General features: G+C 50.3%; 3 protein-coding genes and 4 non-coding genes across 8 annotated transcripts; all 7 read left to right on the top strand.

The window, feature by feature from the left end:
- Positions 1-173: 173 nt before the first annotated feature.
- SENP3 (SUMO specific peptidase 3) lies at positions 174-9,516 on the top strand. 2 transcript variants are annotated; one of them, XM_006062855.3, is made up of 11 exons: positions 174-434; positions 1,570-2,295; positions 4,635-4,874; positions 4,965-5,076; positions 5,456-5,603; positions 5,733-5,780; positions 6,190-6,267; positions 7,928-8,065; positions 8,247-8,330; positions 8,452-8,502; positions 8,969-9,516. In XM_006062855.3, exons 2-11 carry the CDS (start codon positions 1,581-1,583, stop codon positions 9,077-9,079), a joined length of 1,725 nt encoding a protein of 574 aa, XP_006062917.1. In that variant the 5' UTR covers positions 174-434; positions 1,570-1,580; the 3' UTR covers positions 9,080-9,516. The 2 variants fall into 2 exon arrangements, with proteins under 2 accessions (XP_006062917.1, XP_044795275.1); XM_044939340.1 differs by lacking the exon at positions 174-434 and adding an exon at positions 475-891.
- An 809-nt stretch (positions 9,517-10,325) lies between these two features.
- On the top strand, positions 10,326-16,418 carry EIF4A1 (eukaryotic translation initiation factor 4A1). Its single transcript, XM_006062856.4, has 11 exons — positions 10,326-10,436; positions 11,832-11,880; positions 12,298-12,430; positions 12,894-13,033; positions 13,972-14,140; positions 14,470-14,579; positions 14,742-14,885; positions 14,968-15,105; positions 15,222-15,311; positions 15,570-15,649; positions 15,757-16,418. Exons 1-11 carry the CDS (start codon positions 10,414-10,416, stop codon positions 15,899-15,901), a joined length of 1,221 nt encoding a protein of 406 aa, XP_006062918.1. The 5' UTR covers positions 10,326-10,413; the 3' UTR covers positions 15,902-16,418.
- LOC112584140 lies at positions 12,465-12,600 on the top strand. Its single transcript, XR_003108484.1, has one exon. It is a non-coding gene; the product is annotated as a small nucleolar RNA SNORA48 (small nucleolar RNA).
- Positions 13,319-13,463, top strand: LOC112584141. Its single transcript, XR_003108485.1, has one exon. It is a non-coding gene; the product is annotated as a small nucleolar RNA SNORA48 (small nucleolar RNA).
- LOC112584162 lies at positions 14,236-14,376 on the top strand. Its single transcript, XR_003108505.1, has one exon. It is a non-coding gene; the product is annotated as a small nucleolar RNA SNORD10 (small nucleolar RNA).
- Positions 15,357-15,501, top strand: LOC112584117. The gene has a single exon (XR_003108463.1). It is a non-coding gene; the product is annotated as a small nucleolar RNA SNORA67 (small nucleolar RNA).
- Positions 16,419-16,896: 478 nt separating the features above from the next.
- On the top strand, positions 16,897-18,988 carry CD68 (CD68 molecule). Its single transcript, XM_006062857.3, has 6 exons — positions 16,897-17,056; positions 17,135-17,595; positions 17,762-17,881; positions 18,001-18,073; positions 18,185-18,355; positions 18,650-18,988. The coding sequence occupies exons 1-6, from the start codon at positions 17,008-17,010 to the stop codon at positions 18,781-18,783; spliced, it is 1,008 nt and encodes a 335-aa protein (XP_006062919.1). The 5' UTR covers positions 16,897-17,007; the 3' UTR covers positions 18,784-18,988.
- The last annotated feature ends 779 nt before the right edge of the window (positions 18,989-19,767 follow it).

Below are 19,767 nucleotides of genomic sequence, written 5' to 3'. Positions count from 1 at the left end.
ACTAATGGAGGGGCTGCCTGGCGCAGCTCGGGTTCAGCGGGTGTGCGCAGGCGCATCCCTGCGTGGGGCTTGTGGGCTGGACGGTCCCGGGGCGTCTACGCTCTCGGGTAGGCGGAGCTAGGCGCGTGGTGGCCCCGCCGGCGCTCTTCGCCGGGTGTGACGCACTAATTGTGCGCCACCGCGGCCGGTGGGCCTGGGGCTAGAGGGAGGGGAAGGAGGAGGGGGAGGTGGAGGTGGAGGCTGAAGCAGAGCAAGAGGCGGCCACGGCGGGGCGGCGCGGAGCGCGGCCCAGAAGCGTTGGAATCCTAAATTGAGACGGCTGCGCCTGAAGACAGCAGAAGTGGTGGGGCCGCCGCCGCCGGAGAGATGAGCCGGGAAGCCTGAGGCCGGAGACGCCCGTCCTCGGGCCTGTCCGCCCGGCTTCCCCGCTCTGGGTGAGGACGCCCCCTCCCCTCCCCCCAGCTCTGCCACGGCCTCTCCCATTTCTGGACCCCATTCCCACCTAATGGGGACCCAGGAGGCCCTCGAAGGGGCTTTATAAGGCCCTTGCACGCGGAGTCTCCCTATCCTGTAGGACCACACCGGTGCTGGGACGTATTCTGGTCCCCAGGACGGAGCAGGAAGGGGGCTGGGCCAACCTGGCTCGGCTGAGTTCCGTCTCAGCGCGCCTTGACTCGGCTCCTTAAGCGCCATCCGGTTCTCTTTCAGTTTCCTCTAAAATCCTTCCCTTCTCATTAGATTCTATGACCTGAACCGTAGCCCTCGTATCCCCATTCCCTCCTGAGACGACCCGAGCATGCCCCATTCATTCCACGGTGATGGAGAATTCTCTTCTCACTCTCGTTTACGGATTCCCGGCGGAAGTTGTGTTCTCACGTATCTCTGTACCATGTCAGTATTCCCGTACTGAGCCATTTCCCTTGTTAGCTCTCAATTAGGATATCCCTTGTGCCAATAGACTTGTGTTAGTGCTCAGTCGTGTCCGACTCTTTGCTACCCCATGGACTGTAGCCCGCCAGGCTCCTCTGTTCATGGAATTCTCCAGGCAAAAGAATACTGGAGTGGGTTGCCATTTCCTTCTCCAGGAGATTTCCTGACTCAGGAATAGAACCTAGGTCTCCTGCATTGTAGGCGGATTCTTTACCGTCTGAGCTACCAGGGAAGCCCCTGGTGGTATTCAAGTAGAGAAGTGGAGCCTGAAAATACTAGGCTTGATGTGGGGATCTGAGAAATAAGAGCCCTGAGGCCTGTTGCTTAGCCATTCTTCCTTGCCTCAGACTCTAAAGGGCAGCTTGTGGACCATGTTAACTATAAGGAAGATCTGAAGTTAGGAGTAGGCAGAGGAGGGGGTGGGGAGGGCTAAGATTCTGGGAGAGCAGGAGTCTCTTGCTGTGTTAAGAGCTGGGTCTAAGGAAAGGGAGTCCTGGTTTAGAAAAGCCGGTCGTGTCTGCTTGAAATCTCTCTTTTCAGTAGTTTGTGTCTGATTGCAGAAGACGCATGCTGAGAAAGAGAGGTGGGATCTGGGGTGTAGGATGTTTGGATTCTGACACTCCAACTTTTGTTTTCCAGGCCATTGGAAGATGAAAGAGACTATACAAGGGACTGGGTCTTGGGGGCCTGAGCCTCCTGGACCCGGCATAGCCCCAGCTTTTTCAAGTCCCAGGCGGGAGCGTCTTCGTTGGCCCCCACCTCCCAAACCCCGACTCAAATCAGGTGGAGGGTTTGGGCCAGACCCTGGGTCAGGGACCACAGTGCCAACCAGACGCCTCCCTGTCCCTCGGCCCTCTTTTGATGCCTCAGCTAGTGAAGAGGAGGAGGAAGAAGAGGACGACGAAGACGAAGATGAGGAGGAGGAAGTGGCAGCTTGGAGGCTGCCTCCCAGATGGGGTCAACTGGGAGCTTCCCAGAGGCCTCGCCCTCCCCGCCCTACTCATCGGAAAACCTGTTCACAGCGCCGTCGCAGAGCTATGAGAGCCTTCCGGATGCTGCTCTATTCAAAAAGCACCTCTCTGACATTCCACTGGAAGCTTTGGGGGCGCCACCGGGGCCGGCGGCGGAACCTTGCACACCCCAAGAACCATCTTTCACCCCGGGAAGGGGCTGTGACACCACAGGTGCCATCCCCCTGCTGTCGTTTTGACTCACCCCGGGGACCACCTCCACCCCGGCTGAGTCTGTTAGGTGCTCTCATGGCTGAGGATGGGGTGAGAGGGTCTCCACCAGTGCCCTCTGGGGCCCCCATGGAGGAAGATGGATTAAGGTGGACTCCAAAGTCTCCTCTGGGCCCTGACTCTGGTAAGGTGGGAATGGGGCAGAGGAGAGGGTGGAGAGGGCTAAGATCCTGGGAGACCAGGAGTCTCTTGCTGTGATAAGAGCTGGGTCTAAGGAAAGTAGGAGGGCAGAGAGAGAGGTTGCAGAACAGTTGTGCAATGTTTTAAGCCCCACTCAGAGCAGGAACTAAGTCTGGGAAGAGAGTCAAGGCCTGGAAACAGGATTCCTAAGTAGGTGCCCTGTGCATAGATGAGAGAGGGAATCATGGTTTAGAAAAGCCAGTCATGTCTGCTTGAACTGTCTCTTCATTTGGCCTCTGAGGGTGAGTGCCCCATGCATGTACATCTCATTTTTAGAGTGGTGGGATGGACCTCTCTGGGTAGAGGAGTATGTCACCTGGACAGTTGTGTGTGACATTCTCACTCAGAATGTTTCTCTTTTGGAGAACCCCAACTAAACAACATCAGGCTCTGTCTTTATTAATTATTTGATTATTTATTGAGTCTTTGCTGTATACCAGGTACTATGCTAGTATGCGAGGCATTATGAGAAATATCTTTGAAATTTACATCTCTCTGAAACCTAATGTTTTCTTGCTTTCCTCCTGTTTTTGAGTACAGGCATACCTCATTTCATTGCGCTTCACTTTATTGTACTCCAGAGACATTGCATTTTTTACAAATTGAAGGTCTGTGGCAACACTGAGTAGAGCAAGTCTTATCAGTGCCATTTTTCCAACAGTATTTGCTCAGTAGCATGTCTGTGTCACATTTTGGTAATTCTTGAAATATTTCATTGCCTCCACCCCTGAAAAGATTACTGCTCACTGAAGTTTCAGATGATAGCATTTTTAGCAATGAGATTTTTTTAAAATATTTTTATTTTATTGGGATATAGTTGATTTACAGTGTTGTGTTAGTTTCAGGTGTACAGCAAAGTGATTCAGTTATACATATATTCATTCTCTTTTAGATTCTTATGCAGGTTATCACAGAATATTGAGTAGAATACCCTGTGCTATATATACTAAGTCCTATATTATATGTAGTAGTGTGTATATGTTCATCCCAAGCTCCTGATTTATCCTTCCCCTCCACATTTCTCCTTTGGTAACTATAAGTTTGTTTTCAATATTTCTATAAGTTGGTTTCTGATTTGTAAATAAGTTTATCTTTTTAAAAAAATCAGGTTCCATATACGCGTGATAGTGGTTTGTTTCTCTCTGACTTCACTTAGTATGATAATCTCTAGGTCCATCCATGTTGCTGCAAATGGGAGTTTTTTCACTCTTTATTTTATGGCTGAGCAACATGCTGGTGTTTACATGGGCCGCGTCTTCTTTATCCATTCATCCATTGACGAACGTTTAGGTTGTTTCCATGTCTTGGCTGTTGTAAATAGTGCTGCAGTGAACATCAGGGTGCAGGTATCTTCAGATTAGGGTTTTCTCCAGATGTATGCCCAGGAGTGGGATTGCTGGGTTACCACGTAGTTGCTGTTTTTAGTTAAGGAACCTCCATACTGTTCTCCGTAGTGATTTTACCACCTTATATTCCCACCAACAGTGTAGGAGGGTTCCCTTTTCTCCACACCCTCTCCAACGTTGTTTCTAGACTTTTTTCTTTTTAAGAAGACAGAGGGGTTTATTTATTTTTTTGACTGTGCTGGGTCTTTGTTGCTGTGCATGGGCTTTCTCTAGTTGTTGAGAGTGGGGGGCTCTTCTTCGTTGTGGTGGCTTCTCCTGTTGTGGAGCACAGGGTCTAGACACACGGGCTTAGTTGCTCTATGTCATGTGGACTCTTCTCTGACCAGGGATCACATTGGCAGGTGGATTCTTATCCACTGTACTACCAGGGAAATCCTCGTTTGTAGACTTTTTGATGGTGGCCATTCTGACCAGTGTGAGGTGATACCTCATTGTAGTTTTGATGTGCAGTTCTCTGATGATTGGTGATGTTAAGCATCTTTTCATGTGTAATAAAGTATTTTTAAATTAACTTTTTGGATATAATGTTGCACACTTAATTATAGTATAGTAAAGGTAAGTTTTATATGCACCAGGAAACCCCCAAATTTGTGTGACTCAGTTTATTACAATATTTGCTTTATTGTAGTGGTCTGGAAGCAAACCTGCAATATCTCTGAGGTATGCCTGTAATAACTCTTCCTCTCTGTCCCTTATAACCTCTTGAACATAATTATCTCATGCTTTAGGGTTTTCATTCTTTAGTGTTTGTACTGGTAGATTTTGTTTCCGTTCTTCCTCCTCGTGGTCTTATAATTTGCGTGCCTCATTTACTCTTCCCATTGTTCTTTGATCTGAGCGAGTTTCTTGCCTCTATCCTATTTCCCCTGCTTTGCAGGTCTCCTCTCTTGTACTCTGCCCAATGGCTTTGGGGGACCACTTGGGCCAGAAGGAGAGCGAAGTCTGGCACCCCCTGATGCCAGCATCCTCATCAGCAACGTGTGCAGCATCGGGGACCACGTGGCCCAGGAGCTTTTTCAGGGCTCAGATGTGGGCACTGCAGAAGAAGCTGAGCGGCCTGGGGAGAAAGCTGGCCAGCACAGCCCTCTGCGGGAGGAGCATGTCACCTGTGTGCAGAGTAAGGAGCCCTCCGTGATCTCGTCTTTCCCCTCAGCTGACTGTGAGATCGGAGTCTGGAGTCTCACTTTTCTCTCCTCCCTCCACTCAGGCATCTTGGATGAATTCCTTCAGACTTACGGCAGCCTCATCCCCCTCAGCACTGATGAGGTAGTGGAGAAACTAGAGGACATTTTCCAGCAGGAGTTCTCTGCACCTTCCAGGTGAGGCATGAAAGAGATGCCCTTTGGAAGAGGGCTGGGACCTGAGAGATGGGGAGAAAATGCTGCTGCCTTTTCTCCCATAGGGATGTAGTCGGGGAGGAGGAGGAAGCTAGAACTGAAGGGGAGGAATCTGCAGACAAGGTGCCAAGCTCCCGTGAGCCACCCGGGAGGGCCTTTACCTGGGACCCTGAAATACCACGTGGACCTAAGTATTCCTGTGCTTCTTACAGGGGAGTGTGCCTTTAGCAAGTCCTCAAAAGGACCCATGACCCAAAGAAAAAGTTTTAGATTTATTCTAGGCAGTAGAAGGTACTTCCGTGTGCCCAAGCCACCGCCCCGTCCCCAATCTGTTGCATGACTCAACCCTTGGCCTATCCAGGAAGGGCCTGGTGCTGCAGTTGATCCAGTCATACCAGCGGATGCCAGGCAATGCCATGGTGAGGGGCTTCCGAGTCACCTATAAGCGGCATGTGCTGACCATGGATGACCTGGGAACTTTGTATGGACAGAACTGGCTCAATGACCAGGTAAGGAGGTGTGGAGAAACAGGCCCAAGAGTGGGTTTGGGGAACAATGTATTTGGGGCCCTCTCTGTGGGGAAGCCCTGTACCCATGCCACACCCTCCATGGCAAGTGGCCTCCCATCTTCTCCTTAGGTGATGAACATGTACGGAGACTTGGTCATGGACACAGTCCCTGAAAAGGTAGGCCTAACTAGATACTTCAGTCCCTGGAAAAACTTTTGAAGTTTTAAGCAGCTTTTTCAGTCTCTCATGTCTTCCATTTTACGTAAAGAGGGTCTTTCTTTCTGGGAAGAGGCAGTAGAAGGTAATTTGTTAAATTCAAATTTGTAATCTTGGTCCTGAACTTTTCAATTCTAGTCCTTTCCCCTAGTCTGTAGTGTTTTTCCCCAATGGCTAACCCCACAAATCAGGGTGGGAACTTATGAGGTTGAAAACAGTTTGTGCTTTTTACCTTTAGTAAGTTGGACTGGAGTTTGTGGAAACCAGTCCTTAGAGCCGTGATGAAATGGAATGGGCGGGGGAGAGGACATGTGGCAGGAGGCCCTGCGGTCTGTTGATTCCACCTGGCTCTTTTGTATCATTGGCACAGGTGCATTTCTTCAACAGTTTCTTCTATGATAAACTCCGTACCAAAGGTTATGATGGGGTGAAAAGGTGGACCAAAAACGTGAGTTATGAATTCACATCTTATGTAACACCTTGCCTCTAAAGAAGAGTTCTGTTTCCTATGAATCCTTTCCCCAACCCTGTTCATTCAGACTTTCAAGTATTTATTAAATGTCTTTTGTGTGCCAGGTACTGTTCTGGGCATTAAGGATACAGTATTAAATAAGGAAAACTTATTGCCTTTTAGGGGTGAGAATCAATAAGCCAGTTAAAGTACAGCTAGTGATAATTTGCTGTAAATAAAACAGTAAGGTGGTAGCATGGGGCTGGGTACTTCAGATAGGGTAGTTTGGGAAGGCTTCTCTTAGCTGATACTTTAGTGAGCCAGCCCTGTGCACATCTGGGCAAGGGTATACTAAGCAAAGGGAACACCAGGAACATGGGACACAGAGCAAGAAAGAACATTTGAGGATCAGAGGGCCCGTGTGGCTGCCTGTGTGGTTGGAGCAGAATGAGCAAAGGAAAAACCATAGAAAATTTGGTCAGAGAGTAGATCATGTGAGGCGTGGAGGGCAGGTCAACCAGGGTAGATTTTATTCTTTGTGGTCTAAGAAGCCATTGAACAGTGTCGAGCAATCTGGGAAGTGACTCATGTTTTAAACTCCTGTTTCGGCGATGGAAAGGGGGCAAGAGTGGAAGCAGGCAGACTAAACAGAGTAGCTGAGAAGTCCTGATGAGAAACTTGGACCAGAGTGGTCAATGTGGAAATATTGATAGAAGTAGTTTTATTTAGGGTAGCTCTTGCAGGTAGAACCAATAGGACTTTCTGATGGATTGGACATGAGAGATGAGGAAAAGATATGATGTCTAGGTTTTTGGCCTAAGTTACTGGGGAATATAATTAAGGCGGAGGGCAGCAGGTTTGGTGGGGTGGGAAAGAGTTCTTTTCTCCATTCTGATTAGTTTATCTGTCCTCTGATTCAAAGGCCAGGAAATTCCAATAGTGAGGTAAGGCCATTGCCTCTAGCATTTCTTAATTCCTGTTTCCCTGTAGAGGTGGGGTGACATGCATTGGAAAGAACTTGGCTTTCTATATGCCTGTGTCCTGTGTTTAAATTCCACCTCTGTCATCTCTCATTTCTCTCACCTTGAGCAAGTTGCTTTACTTTTCCAAGCCAGTTTCCTCATGAGAACTTTGTTTCAGGATTGTTGTGTTAACTGAGCATCTGTTAGGTGCCATGCATTGTTCTTAATGTATTGTGGATATTAACTAGTTCAATCTGTGTAACAAACAGGTGAGGATAGATACTGTTATTTTCAGTCTTACAGAAAAAGGAATTGAGGTATAGAGTTACTAAGTAACTTGCTTAGTAACCCAAATAACTTAACTAAGTAACTTAGTAACCCAAGTTACTTAGTTACTTGGGTCATACATGGAGGAGCTGAGTTTGAACCCTGAGAGTCTGGCTCCAGGATCTTGAACCTACTAAGCATTTGTACCTTTAATGCGTAAAAAGTACCTGGCCTATCCTGGGCCTTCCAGTGTTTGTTTTGTACCACCTCCTCTGTCTTGCTTTCCTCCTTAAGCCCAAGAATCCAGACATCCAGATGCTGGGCCTTGCCTCACGGTCCAGGGGCTGGGAGTTGAGTTCTTCCACTTAGCTCCTTGCCTGCTTCTCCTCCTGTGCTATCTTACCTGACCTCCAGCCCTGCCTCCTTAGGTGGACATCTTCAATAAAGAGCTCCTGCTAATCCCCATCCACCTGGAGGTGCATTGGTCCCTCATCTCTGTTGACGTGAGGCGGCGCACCATCACCTATTTTGACTCGCAGCGCACCCTGAACCGCCGCTGCCCTAAGGTTTGAGAGGGGAGGCAAAAATGGGCAGAATGTGGGGAGGAGATCCAGTGGCAAGGCATTTCAGGCAGAAGGTTGGGTTTTGGGTCTCTGATGAGCAACCTGGGCTTGGTGCCTGTGACCAGCATAGCTTGGGTTCAGTTGGGAAATGCAGAGGCTCACTTCCTTTCCTCCATCTACATAGCATATTGCCAAGTATCTGCAGGCAGAGGCAGTGAAGAAAGACCGGCTGGATTTCCACCAGGGCTGGAAAGGTTACTTCAAAATGGTAAGTTCCTAGAGGAGGTTTAAGTAGGGTTGAGGTGGTGGGGGGTGTGGTAGGAGGCAGAAGCTGAAGCTATACCCATAGGGTCTCCAGGAGAAGGGCTTACCTTCTTCTTCTTCTCCAGAATGTGGCCAGGCAGAATAATGACAGTGACTGTGGCGCCTTTGTGTTGCAGGTAAGCAGACACTAGGTGGGTTAAAGAGTTGGGAGGGAGGGGAAGCTGTTCGGCCTCCTTCACTTGACTTAGAACCACTTATGTAGCAGGAGTAACCCTATGTGTTCGAATGCAGAAAACCTGATTTCATTGGTCATCTCTTGGCTTCTCCATACCATGTTGGGACTGGATCCTTGGGCTCTGGCCCTGATACAGCTGCCTCTGATCCCCAATGCAAAGTGTTTTCTGTTAACATTTGATATTTTATGTACCAAATAGGAACCTTGGCTTTACAGTCAGACTTTTTTTGAACCCCAGCCTATGGGACCTTGGTTTCATTTGTTTTTGAAATGGGAATATTCTTGGAAAGATCCAGTGAGAGGTGTATCAGAAGAAATATGTAGCACAGGTCCTACTAGGGGTGGGGGAGCAGGGGAAGGGGCTGTGCTCAGTAGGTGGTTCTCATGGCCTGCTTTATTAACCCCAGTATTGCAAGCACCTGGCCCTGTCTCAGCCATTCAGCTTCACTCAGCAGGACATGCCCAAACTTCGTCGGCAGATCTACAAGGAGCTGTGTCACTGCAAACTCACTGTGTGAGCCTCGTATCCCAGGCCTCAAGCCCATTTGTTAATGGGCAGGGGAGCATGGGAGACCCTTCCCAAGAAACTCAAGTTCCTTTTGTCTTTAGCCTCTTTCCACCCAGTTCCCTTTGGTTTTTCATATTTAAATGTTTTGATTTCTGTATTTTTTTTTCCCTTTGAGAGAATACTTGTTGATTTCTGATGTTCAAGGGGTTGGCCATGGAAAATCCCCTATTTCCCGCTGTCTGCAAGGGAGTATGGCCTTGTGGCCTGGGTGGCCAGTCATCTCCCTTCCATGTGCAGGGGCGGGGGTGGGGGGGTGGGGGGCAGAAAAATCTAGGGGTGGTGGGCGGGCAATGGGATTACTGCCTGCCAAATCGTCAAACATTTTTTATATATATATATATAAATGCCACGGTCCTCCTCTGTCAATAAAGGATCCTTTGGAGATAACATAGTGGTGGTCTTCCTTAAGGGGCCTCAACCTAGTGGATATGCTCTCAGGCTTACCTCCAGCCAGTGCTGTTAGCTTCCCCTTATGGGATTTAAGACTCCTGGGGCGAGCTTTCCATTAGTGGCTCAGACAGCACCACCATGCCGTCCACAAAAAGAATCCCCCAGTGAGGGGCGCCAGGCTGGAAGTACGGAGGGTTGGTAGGCCTCAAAAATAAGGGAGCTTGAGAGGTGCTAAAGTTGGGGAAACAGCACACTTAACGGGGCCGGCAGTATTTATGACAGCAACCCCAGATGCTAGTAAACTCATACATCAGTTTACTCCATCCCTTCTTCAAGCCCAGGAACCCTCCTAGCCGCTGGGGTATGGTTCTTGATTCCATTATCTCTGCACATTCGGGGTTGGGGTCCGACTTATCGTTGGTGCAGGAGAGAACAAAATTAAACGTAGGTCCAGTGGAGACCTGGAGTAGAGATGGACGAAAGTGGTAGTCCCGGGAGCCCGGAAGTCCTTGGAGGCTGAAACCTCGCCCCCTTTGCCTGATAGGGCGCGCTAGGCCACATGACCAGGGCACTATCGCCTCCGCACGTGTAGGGGTGCAGGGCCCCAAGATGGCTGCCAGGCCTCGAGGCCTGACTACCGTATGTCACTTCCGTACCGGCAAGAAAGGCGGGTCCTTTAGCCAATGAGGCTGCGGGGCGGGTCTTCATCTTGATAGGCGCTCAAGTTATCCAATGGTGGCTGCGTGCCAGGGCGCCTACGAATTGACGTCACGCCGGGTTGCTCAGAGGCGGCAGGCGGGGCCGAGGCGGTCAAGCCAATGTGATGGCTGGGGCGGGGTCGGGCGCTCTATAAGTTGTCGATAGGCGGGCACTCCGCCCTAGTTTCTAAGGATCATGTCTGCGAGTCAGGATTCCCGGTAAGAAAGATATTTGCAAGAGGTTGTGGCTACTTACCTTGCTACCCTTGCCGAAGACTCCAGTGGGGGGAGCTCAGGCCCCCCAAGCCCCAGGCCCCCCAGGGTTGAGGGGAGACTCAAGACGGGAGGACCCGTCGCGTGGGGGGGGGGGGGGGGGGGGGGGCGGGTCCACGACCGACGTTGCCGCCAGGCCCTGGGAGAGGCCGAGGACAGCTCGGCTTTCGGGACCTAGCTCGCGAGGTTAGTGAGGGACCCTCGACCGACGCAGTGCGCGAAGCCCCATCACTGAGTCGGGCGGCGAGGTCGCGACTTTTAGTGGGGAAAGGTAGAGGCGGGCGTGCGTGGCCCGAAGCCGCCGGTCCGATTGCCTCACTGCCGGAGGGAGGGCTCGCGCGCTTGGGGTTCCGGGGATTCTGACGGTACCACTCGCCGAAGGCGGGAGTCCGTAGGTCTATAAATCCAGTCGCTTACTCGCGTGGAGCTATGGGTCGGGGGAGAAGAAGCCGGCCGTTCAGTGTGCTGGTTTTCTTGACGGCCAGGACCGAGCCTAATCCCGAGGAGCGGCCGCGTGAGGCACCGGGAGCCCACCCGGCGCCGGGCGGGCGGGTCCATTTTGCCGCACAAGTCGGGCAGTTGGCAAACTGCGGATGGGCAGGTCCACTTTCCTTCAGGGGTGAGCGGCCTGAGGTATGGGAGGGCGACGCTATTTCGCGACGGGGGCGGGCGGGATGTGGATTGTTCCCTGTAGTGTGTGTGGGGGGGGGGGGGGGGCCGTCGCCGGGTGGTCGAGGGAGCAAGCACATGGCTGCTCGAGGCGTTCCCCTCCCCCAGTCCGCTTCGCTGCTAAGTGTTGTGCAATCTCCCCCTTTGCTAGCTCGGCTGGGGCTCATTGTGCGTGAGGCCGCCACCGCCCGCGGCCTCCCACATCCGGGCACTGCGAGGGGGGGAGAAGGGCTGGAGGGAGTGGGGGAGGTGCGGGCGGTGTGACGTGGGGGGAAGGGGATGTCCTACCCCGGCGTCTGGGAGGTGGAGGGCGGGATTTCCGGCAGGCAGGGGCCACGGTGGGAGGTGCACGCGCTTGGGTTTGGAGCGCCGGACCCGGGACACGTGGGCCGGGAGGCAAGCACCACCTCCGCGCCCCTTAAGCGCAGCGCAGTTCCTTCCAGCCTTTGGGTCTTCACGGAGCGTTACTCCATCGTGTCGGGGGTGGCTTCTCCTGAGCCGCTCCCGGGATGGGGCAAAGGCTTGACTCAGTTGTAAAATGACTTGCGTCTTACGGGAACTCGTGGGGGTTGGAATAGGGAGTGCAGGCTGATGGCATCATGCAAAGCCGGTTGCTGGTAGGAAGAGATTGCCTGTCAGGATTTCTACATACTCCTGTTTTTAAACCAACAGATCTAGAGACAATGGCCCCGATGGGATGGAACCCGAAGGCGTCATCGAGGTGAGGCTGGATCCCTCCCACCATTATCTTTCAACTCTGGGAAAGCCAGTGCTGGTAGCATTATTTCGATTTTGCACTGGGGGTTTAATGAATAAAACCAGAACCCAGGATTCCACTGTGCTACTTAGCTTAAAACCCCCAGATAGGTGGGAAATTCTAATTCCTTTATGGTAATACATAATACTTAATGTTTGAAACATGTCATCCAAATTCTGTTCTCCCTTAACAGCCAACTTCACTGTTTACAGGTGGGCTGACCCCCTAGGGTGGTTTCCCAGGCTGAGTAGAACCAACCAGCTGGCTTCCTTGGGTTGGAGAGAGAGTGTGGTTTCTGAAGTTTTGGTGCAGGTACAGGGGCTTGTTTGCTCTTATACAGGAGCACAGCCCCATTTCTCTTGATTCTTTGGCTTCCTGCAGAGTAACTGGAATGAGATTGTCGACAGCTTTGATGACATGAACCTCTCAGAGTCACTCCTCCGTGGCATATATGCCTATGGTTTTGAGAAGCCCTCTGCCATCCAGCAGCGAGCCATTCTTCCTTGTATCAAGGGTAAGATCCCTCTGCCCTAGAACAAGTTCTGAACTGTCCCTGACCTGGGTAGAGTGGCACCTGGTTGGTGGCGCCTGTCTCATTATCAGTGAGGGACAAAACAATTCCTTGTTTATCCCAGCTTGGCTTTTGCTCTGTGCCCATGCCTGGTTCATGCCCTGGACACATGGATTGACTGCTGGTTTAATCTCTGAGGTAGTGTTTTGGCCATATCATGTTGGCTTTTTACAGCTATATTTCTAGACTAATTTTGTTGCAGTACTAAATGACTGAAACTTGGCCTAGTTTTCAGTTCTGTTCCTGTTTGGGTACTACGTTGTCAAAAAGTCTGAAGCACTTACTGCTGAGCACATAACATCTCTGTTGGTTGCTTGCTGATCTCATTCAGCAGGGCTTTTGAATGTCCCATGATTCCCAAAAATGCTTTCTACCATATCAAATTTCTCTCCCAATTTGTGTTTAGGTTATGATGTGATTGCTCAAGCCCAATCTGGGACTGGGAAAACGGCCACTTTTGCCATATCAATTCTGCAACAGATTGAATTAGATCTAAAGGCCACCCAGGCCTTGGTCCTGGCACCCACTAGAGAGTTGGCCCAGCAGGTGAGTTTACTTTGCTTCCCTTGAGGGACTCATTTAGAAATGATCTGCAGAAACCAGAAGTATGTACCCTAACTACCACTGTTTCTAGAACTGAAGTAAGGGGAAAACAGGTGATGTGAAGTTGGTTGATGACTTCCAGGTCTCAAGACTTATTAGATTAATTATAAGCTTTTTTCTAACCAAACACTAAAAGCATCCCTTACTCCACCCATTTCCTGAGTCAGATGAAAAGGCTGCTGGGTGGAGCCTAGCTGGCTGGGCAAGTCTGGCCATTTTATGAACAAAACTCCCTGGCAATGGGCAAAGAGGCACCTGGTTGGTGGTGTTGCTCTTATATCAGTCAGGGGCAAAGCAGATGTCTAGTCCTTTGTTCATCCTAGCTTGATGCCTGGATTGGTGGCCAGAGCTATTTCATGCCTGGGGCACATAAAATGTAGGGCTGTTTTCCTTAGTCTTGAAAAGATCAGAAACCCCTGTGTCATAAGTTGACTGCTAATTGAGTTTAAGGGAATGTATTCTTGTACTTCTATGGAGGTGTCATGATCATTCTGTGCCTGACTTCTGAACACACATAATGTAAGCAAGAAGTTACCGTAAAGCTCTCCTCTGGGGCCTTAGGGTCTAGAATATGATTCGAAAGTGAAGATCTAACATAGGTTCTCTGGCAGGAATACAAAAGGATACAGGTGACCATACAGAAATTATTTCAGGGCTGTTTTTGTGAGTCAGTGTGTACATTGAAGAACCATCCTGAGTTCAAATTCTGAGTCTGCCTTTTACCAGCAGAGATCTTAATCTTACATGGTATGTTCACCGGGTTTCTTGCTTGAGGGGGGTTAGCTTAATAGTGTTAGGTCTCAAGAGTTGGAAAGAATGACTTTAAAATGGGGCCTGGCAGTTGGAGCTAATATACAGGCACTGTTCTTATTCTGATTCAGATACAGAAGGTAGTTATGGCCTTAGGAGACTACATGGGTGCCTCGTGCCATGCCTGCATTGGGGGTACCAATGTACGTGCTGAGGTGCAGAAGCTGCAGATGGAAGCCCCCCATATCATCGTGGGTACCCCAGGCCGTGTGTTCGACATGCTTAACCGGAGATACTTGTGTGAGTGCATCAGTTTTCTAGTCCTCTGGGTCACTTCCCTATGCATGCTTGGTTTGGTTATAATTTCATTCCCAATGATATCCTCTGAAAGAGCTGCTCTGTGATGAACTCCATGCGTGTCATCTGAGCCTGGCTTCCCTGTCATCTCAGCCCAGGTAGTGTTCTACTTCCCAAGGCTGTTGTCTGGCCTGGAAAAGGGATCCCAGGCAAAGGATCAACCTTTGTATTCTGAGAGCAGAAGACTGCCTATTCTCTGTTCTTTATCAGGGTAGTTAGGTATATTTCAGATTTTTAAATAACTACCCGTTGGTGTTTCCTTTTTCTTGTAGCTCCCAAATACATCAAGATGTTTGTACTGGATGAAGCTGATGAAATGTTAAGCCGTGGATTCAAGGACCAGATCTATGACATATTCCAGAAGCTCAACAGCAACACCCAGGTGAGGACAGGACATTGGGGTTGTCTTGCTTGTATGGCTGATAGCTTTGCATACAGGTTGTGGTATGCTTGGGGGTGATGATAGGAGCATTTATCAACTGCCAGGGAAACCATGGAATTCTAGAGTATTTCCTACCCTGAAGCTGATTTTATTTTTCATTAGGTGGTTTTGCTGTCAGCTACAATGCCTTCTGATGTGCTTGAGGTGACCAAGAAGTTCATGAGGGACCCAATTAGAATTCTTGTCAAGAAGGAAGAGTTGACGCTGGAGGGTATCCGTCAGTTCTACATCAATGTGGAACGAGAGGTGGGGCCCAGTGCAGGAGGCGGACCTGGTGGTGAGTTGTTGGGTATAGCCCCTGACTGATCTCCCCACCCCCACCCCCCAGGAGTGGAAGCTGGACACACTGTGCGACTTGTATGAAACCCTGACCATTACCCAGGCAGTCATCTTCATTAACACCCGAAGGAAGGTGGATTGGCTCACCGAGAAGATGCATGCCCGAGACTTCACCGTCTCTGCCATGGTGAGGTTTCTCTGCGTCATTTACCAGCACAGTAAAACATGACAGAGTATTACTTACAGCCAGTTCTCTCAGAAGCAACAGACCTACCCTTTACACCATTTCATTTCCTGTTTTAGCACGGAGACATGGACCAAAAAGAACGAGACGTTATCATGAGGGAGTTCCGCTCTGGCTCCAGCAGAGTATTGATTACCACTGACCTACTGGTGAGTAGAGGGGCATTTGGACAAGACTGGAAGGAAGAGGAGAGAATCCAAGATGATTCCCTCTTCCAAGGGGCCTACTAGTGCCCCTCTTCAGGAAAGTAGCAACTTGGAATAAAATCTGGCACGCCTCAGGCTTCTGAGGAAAAGGGGGTGTTTTATTTCCTTTGCCTTCCTTTGGCTGCCTACATGTATGGTTAATTCTGGATAGACTTGTGCTTTCTCATTCACACCCTGAAACCGCCTTCTTTCTTTACATAGGCCAGAGGCATTGATGTACAGCAAGTTTCCTTAGTCATCAACTATGACCTCCCCACCAATAGGGAAAACTATATCCACAGGTAAATGAAAATCTGGTCTTGTTAACCAACCCAGTTCCCCTCTTGCCCAGTCCTCCCTACAGAGAAGCTTCTGATTTTTCTATTTTCCTTATCCTCACTTGTTCCAGAATTGGTCGTGGTGGACGTTTCGGCCGTAAGGGTGTGGCTATTAACATGGTGACAGAAGAGGACAAGAGGACTCTTCGAGACATCGAGACCTTCTACAACACCTCCATTGAGGAAATGCCCCTCAATGTTGCTGACCTCATCTGAGGGGGGCTGTTGTGCTACCTAGCACCAGCCAGGGATGAAACCTTGGAGGGGGCTGAGGAGCAGCAGGAGGGGGGAGGGAAGGGAGCCAAGGGATGGACATCTTGTCATTTTTTTCTTTTTTTTTTTTCTTTGACTCTTTGAATAAATGTCACTTTTTGAGGCAAAAGAAGGAACCGTGAACATTTTAGACACCCTTTTCTTTGGGGTAGGCGCCGTCTTCTCCCAAAAACACTAATCCATTTCCCTAACCTAGTCAACCTCCAAACCCCAGAGGCTCTCCCACCCCAGCTGAATTCCTCTGAAAACATTCATTCAGTAGGGGCTACAATTTTGCTCCACCTCATCTGCTGGGCCAAATCTGGGGGGTGAACCCCTGAGCTAGGTAGCCCAGGGGGTTGTCCTCAGGTTGGGGGAGCAGGGGAGAGAAAATGGTAGCCATTTTTACATTGTTTTGTATAGTATTTATTGATTCAGGAAACAAACACAAAATTCTGAATAAAATGACTTGGAAACTGCCTGCCTTGGCTTCTCATTTCTTCCCTCCCACCTGCTGTTGGGTACATCTCTACTGCCCCCTGCCCCCACTAATAGTTACTTTCTGTTGTGCTTTCTTGTTGACTGGAAAATGGTCATGTTAACTAGCGGGTATGACCTTTCCATAGGGGTTGAGCAAGGACCATCATAAGCACCTCACATGTCTCAGCAAAGAGGAAGTGATGGAGGCAAAAGGGAGTGCTCTGAATTTACATCCTAGTGAGCTCTCCCATAGAGGGGCTGCTGCCTCTGTAATCACTTGTTGCAACTGCCAAGCATATTTTGCTGAAGAAGACAAATCCATAAGGATCAACTTCCCCAAAACTCCCCATCTCGCTACCCACATGATGCAGCTAGCTCCTTTGGTGACACCAAGGCCAATCACTTAATGACTAAGAGATCACGGTGGCTGGGGCTGAGGTGGCTGAGTCAGGCTGGGGGTGGGATCACCTCGAGTTAACAGGAAGTCCGAGATTTCCTCTTTTTTCCAAACAGAAGGCAGAGGGTACAGGGTTGGTTGAGCAGGCAGCTGGTACTAACACTGCTGGACTTGGGGTGAAGGCTGTTCTGTCATGAGGTTGGCTGTGTTCTTCTCTGGGGCCTTGCTGGGGCTACTAGCAGGTAAGGAGGAAGGGGACGGGGAAGGGGGGCCCTGGGAAGAAGCCAGCCCTGGGTTGCTAACCAGTTTTTTCCTCAAAGCCCAGGGGGCAGGGAATGACTGTCCTCATAAAAAATCCGCCACTCTGCTGCCATCCTTCACGGTGACACCTACAGCTACAGAAAGCACGCCAAGCCCTGGAACAACCAGCCACAGAACTACCAAGAGCCACAGAACCACCACTCGGAGAATCACCACCACCACGCATACAACCACCACCACAGGAACCACCAGCAGCGAGTCCCCAACAGCCACTCATAGTCCTGCCACCACCACCAGTCATCAGAATACTACAGTTCATCCAACAAGCAACATCACTGCCACGAGTCCAGGACCCTCCACCAGATCCCCCCACCCAGAACCACCACCCTCTCCAAGTCCTAGCCCAGGCTCCAAGGAGGCAATAGGAGACTACACTTGGAGTAATGGTTCCCAGCCCTGCGTCCGGCTCCAAGCCCAGATTCAGATTCGAGTTCTGTACCCAACCCAGGGTGGAGGAGAGGTAAAGCTAAAAGACAGTGGAGGACATAAAGGGAAGGGGCTGAGGCCTGATATGATTCAGAAGTGGGGGAGGAAGAGCAGAGGAGACAAATACAGATTGAAGACAAAAGGAACATGGAATGGCAGAGCTGTGTAGTCTTGTGACCTCTCATTTTTAACTTCTACAGGCCTGGGGCATCTCTGTACTGAACCCCAACAGAACCAAGGCCCAGGGGGGCTGTGAAAGTACCCATTCCCACTTGCTCCTCTTATTCCCGTCCGGACAGCTCAGCTTCGGATTCAAGCAGGTACTAACCCTCATCCCTCCCTGTCACCCTATCCCTACCAACCTCTTGCCATACCCCTTACTCTATACCTGGATGCAACTCCCCCCTGCTGCCCTGAGTCTTCCTGGTCGCCTCCCCAGGATCCACTGCAGAGCGCAGTCTACCTGAACTATATGGCTGTGGAGTACAACGTGTCCTTCCCCCAGGCAGTGCGTGAGTAACCTTCCCTTTTCACCACTTGCACTAGATATTTGGGTTCCTGAAGGGACCCAGGCTAGTGGGTGGAGATGTGGATATGGAGCTAACTCTTCCTCATTCTTTTAGAATGGACATTCTCAGTTCAGAACTCATCCCTTCGAGATCTCCAAACCCCCCTGGGCCAGAGCTTCAGTTGCAGAAATGCAAGCATCATTGTTTCACCAGCTTTACACCTTGATCTGCTCTCCCTGAAGCTACAAGCTGCTCAGCTGTCCCCCTCAGGGGCCTTTGGACCAAGTAAGACCTACTTCTTCCCTCCTCGAATTTTCCCATTGCACTGAACGCCCCAACCCAGGCTTATAATCTCCCTCCTTGCACCCCCAAATCTCCTCCTCTCAAGCTTGTCACAGCTTGGGTAACTGTCCTTCCTCCTCCATAAGGCTCTCCCCAGGCTCCCCTTTGTTTCCCGCTCCGAGACATCTAGGTGAGCGCCTACCAATCTCTACTTCCCAACATCCCCTACATTCCTTCCTCCCACCTTGATCCCAACCACCACCACTGTGACACCCACTTGACCTGTCTTTCCACCAGGTTTCTCTTGTCCCAATGATAAGTCCATCTTGCTGCCTCTCATCATCGGCCTGATCTTACTCGGCCTCCTCACCCTGGTGCTTGTTACCTTCTGCATCATCCGAAGACGCCCACCCACTTACCAGCCCCTCTGAGCATTTGTCTCAATATCCAGGGCACCAGGAGGTCCTTTCATTTCTCATCACTCAACTGACTTAAAGAGATAAAAGTTATCATCCTTCCCTATCTTGATGAACAAAGAGATAATGCAATTGGGAGGGATGAGGGGAAAGATGCTTATTAAATATGACTGATTCCCCATCTCCCATGGGAAAATAATAAAACTTGCTCAAATCTTTATCCTTGGTTTTCCTTGTCCTTCCTGCCAGGATTAAAAGCCGTTAAGTTTCTTGTCACACACCTTTTGGTACCTTCCATGGTTGAGTCTAAGGGTCCTAGAAACAGCTCACCAGGAGCGATGAATATGTCACTTTGTGGAGCAGTGCCCTCATGGAGTCCTCCTTCAAAGTCTGGCACAGCTGTTGTCAAACTGGCCTTGCCTCCCTTGCTCCTCTTTTCCTGGGGTCTCTGGCTGTTCCAGTTACCTCTCCTCCAATCCAGGGGAGCCACCCATCCCAGCAGCCTGTCAAATGCTCTGCCCTACCCACTGTGTCCGGGCTAGCGAACAACCCAGATTAAACTCTGGCTGCATCTGGGATACTCCTATCTCACCTGCAAAGGATTTTCATCAACAACAGGAGCAATGCGTACTGTGACTTCCATAAAATATCCTTTATGCTCCTGGGCAACCCACAGTCCCTGGTGGTGGTGCCCCCTAGTGGTGGTGGGTGGCACCCCCTAGGACAGCCCCAGTGTGGAATCTAAAAAGGATCTCCCCGACCGCCCTAGCCTGAACGACCAGACCAGGAGTGCTAAATTCCCCTTTACAGTTCATGGCCCTGTGAGCATCGCCAGGACCAGTATGGGGCCCTTCCAATTGTAGGAGCCTTGTAAAGCTACAGAAAGCAGCCGCCGAGACCGGCGGACCCACCCCTTTTGAGGGAGCACGTGGCCGAGACCCAGCAAACACACCACCGCCTTGCGACACCTCATAAGACCCTGCAGACTGTGTGGCGCAG

This window comes from Bubalus bubalis, chromosome 3 (genome assembly GCF_019923935.1).
Source record: "Bubalus bubalis isolate 160015118507 breed Murrah chromosome 3, NDDB_SH_1, whole genome shotgun sequence".
Taxonomy (NCBI): domain Eukaryota; kingdom Metazoa; phylum Chordata; class Mammalia; order Artiodactyla; family Bovidae; genus Bubalus; species Bubalus bubalis.
This window is presented reverse-complemented; position numbering and strand designations above follow the sequence as displayed.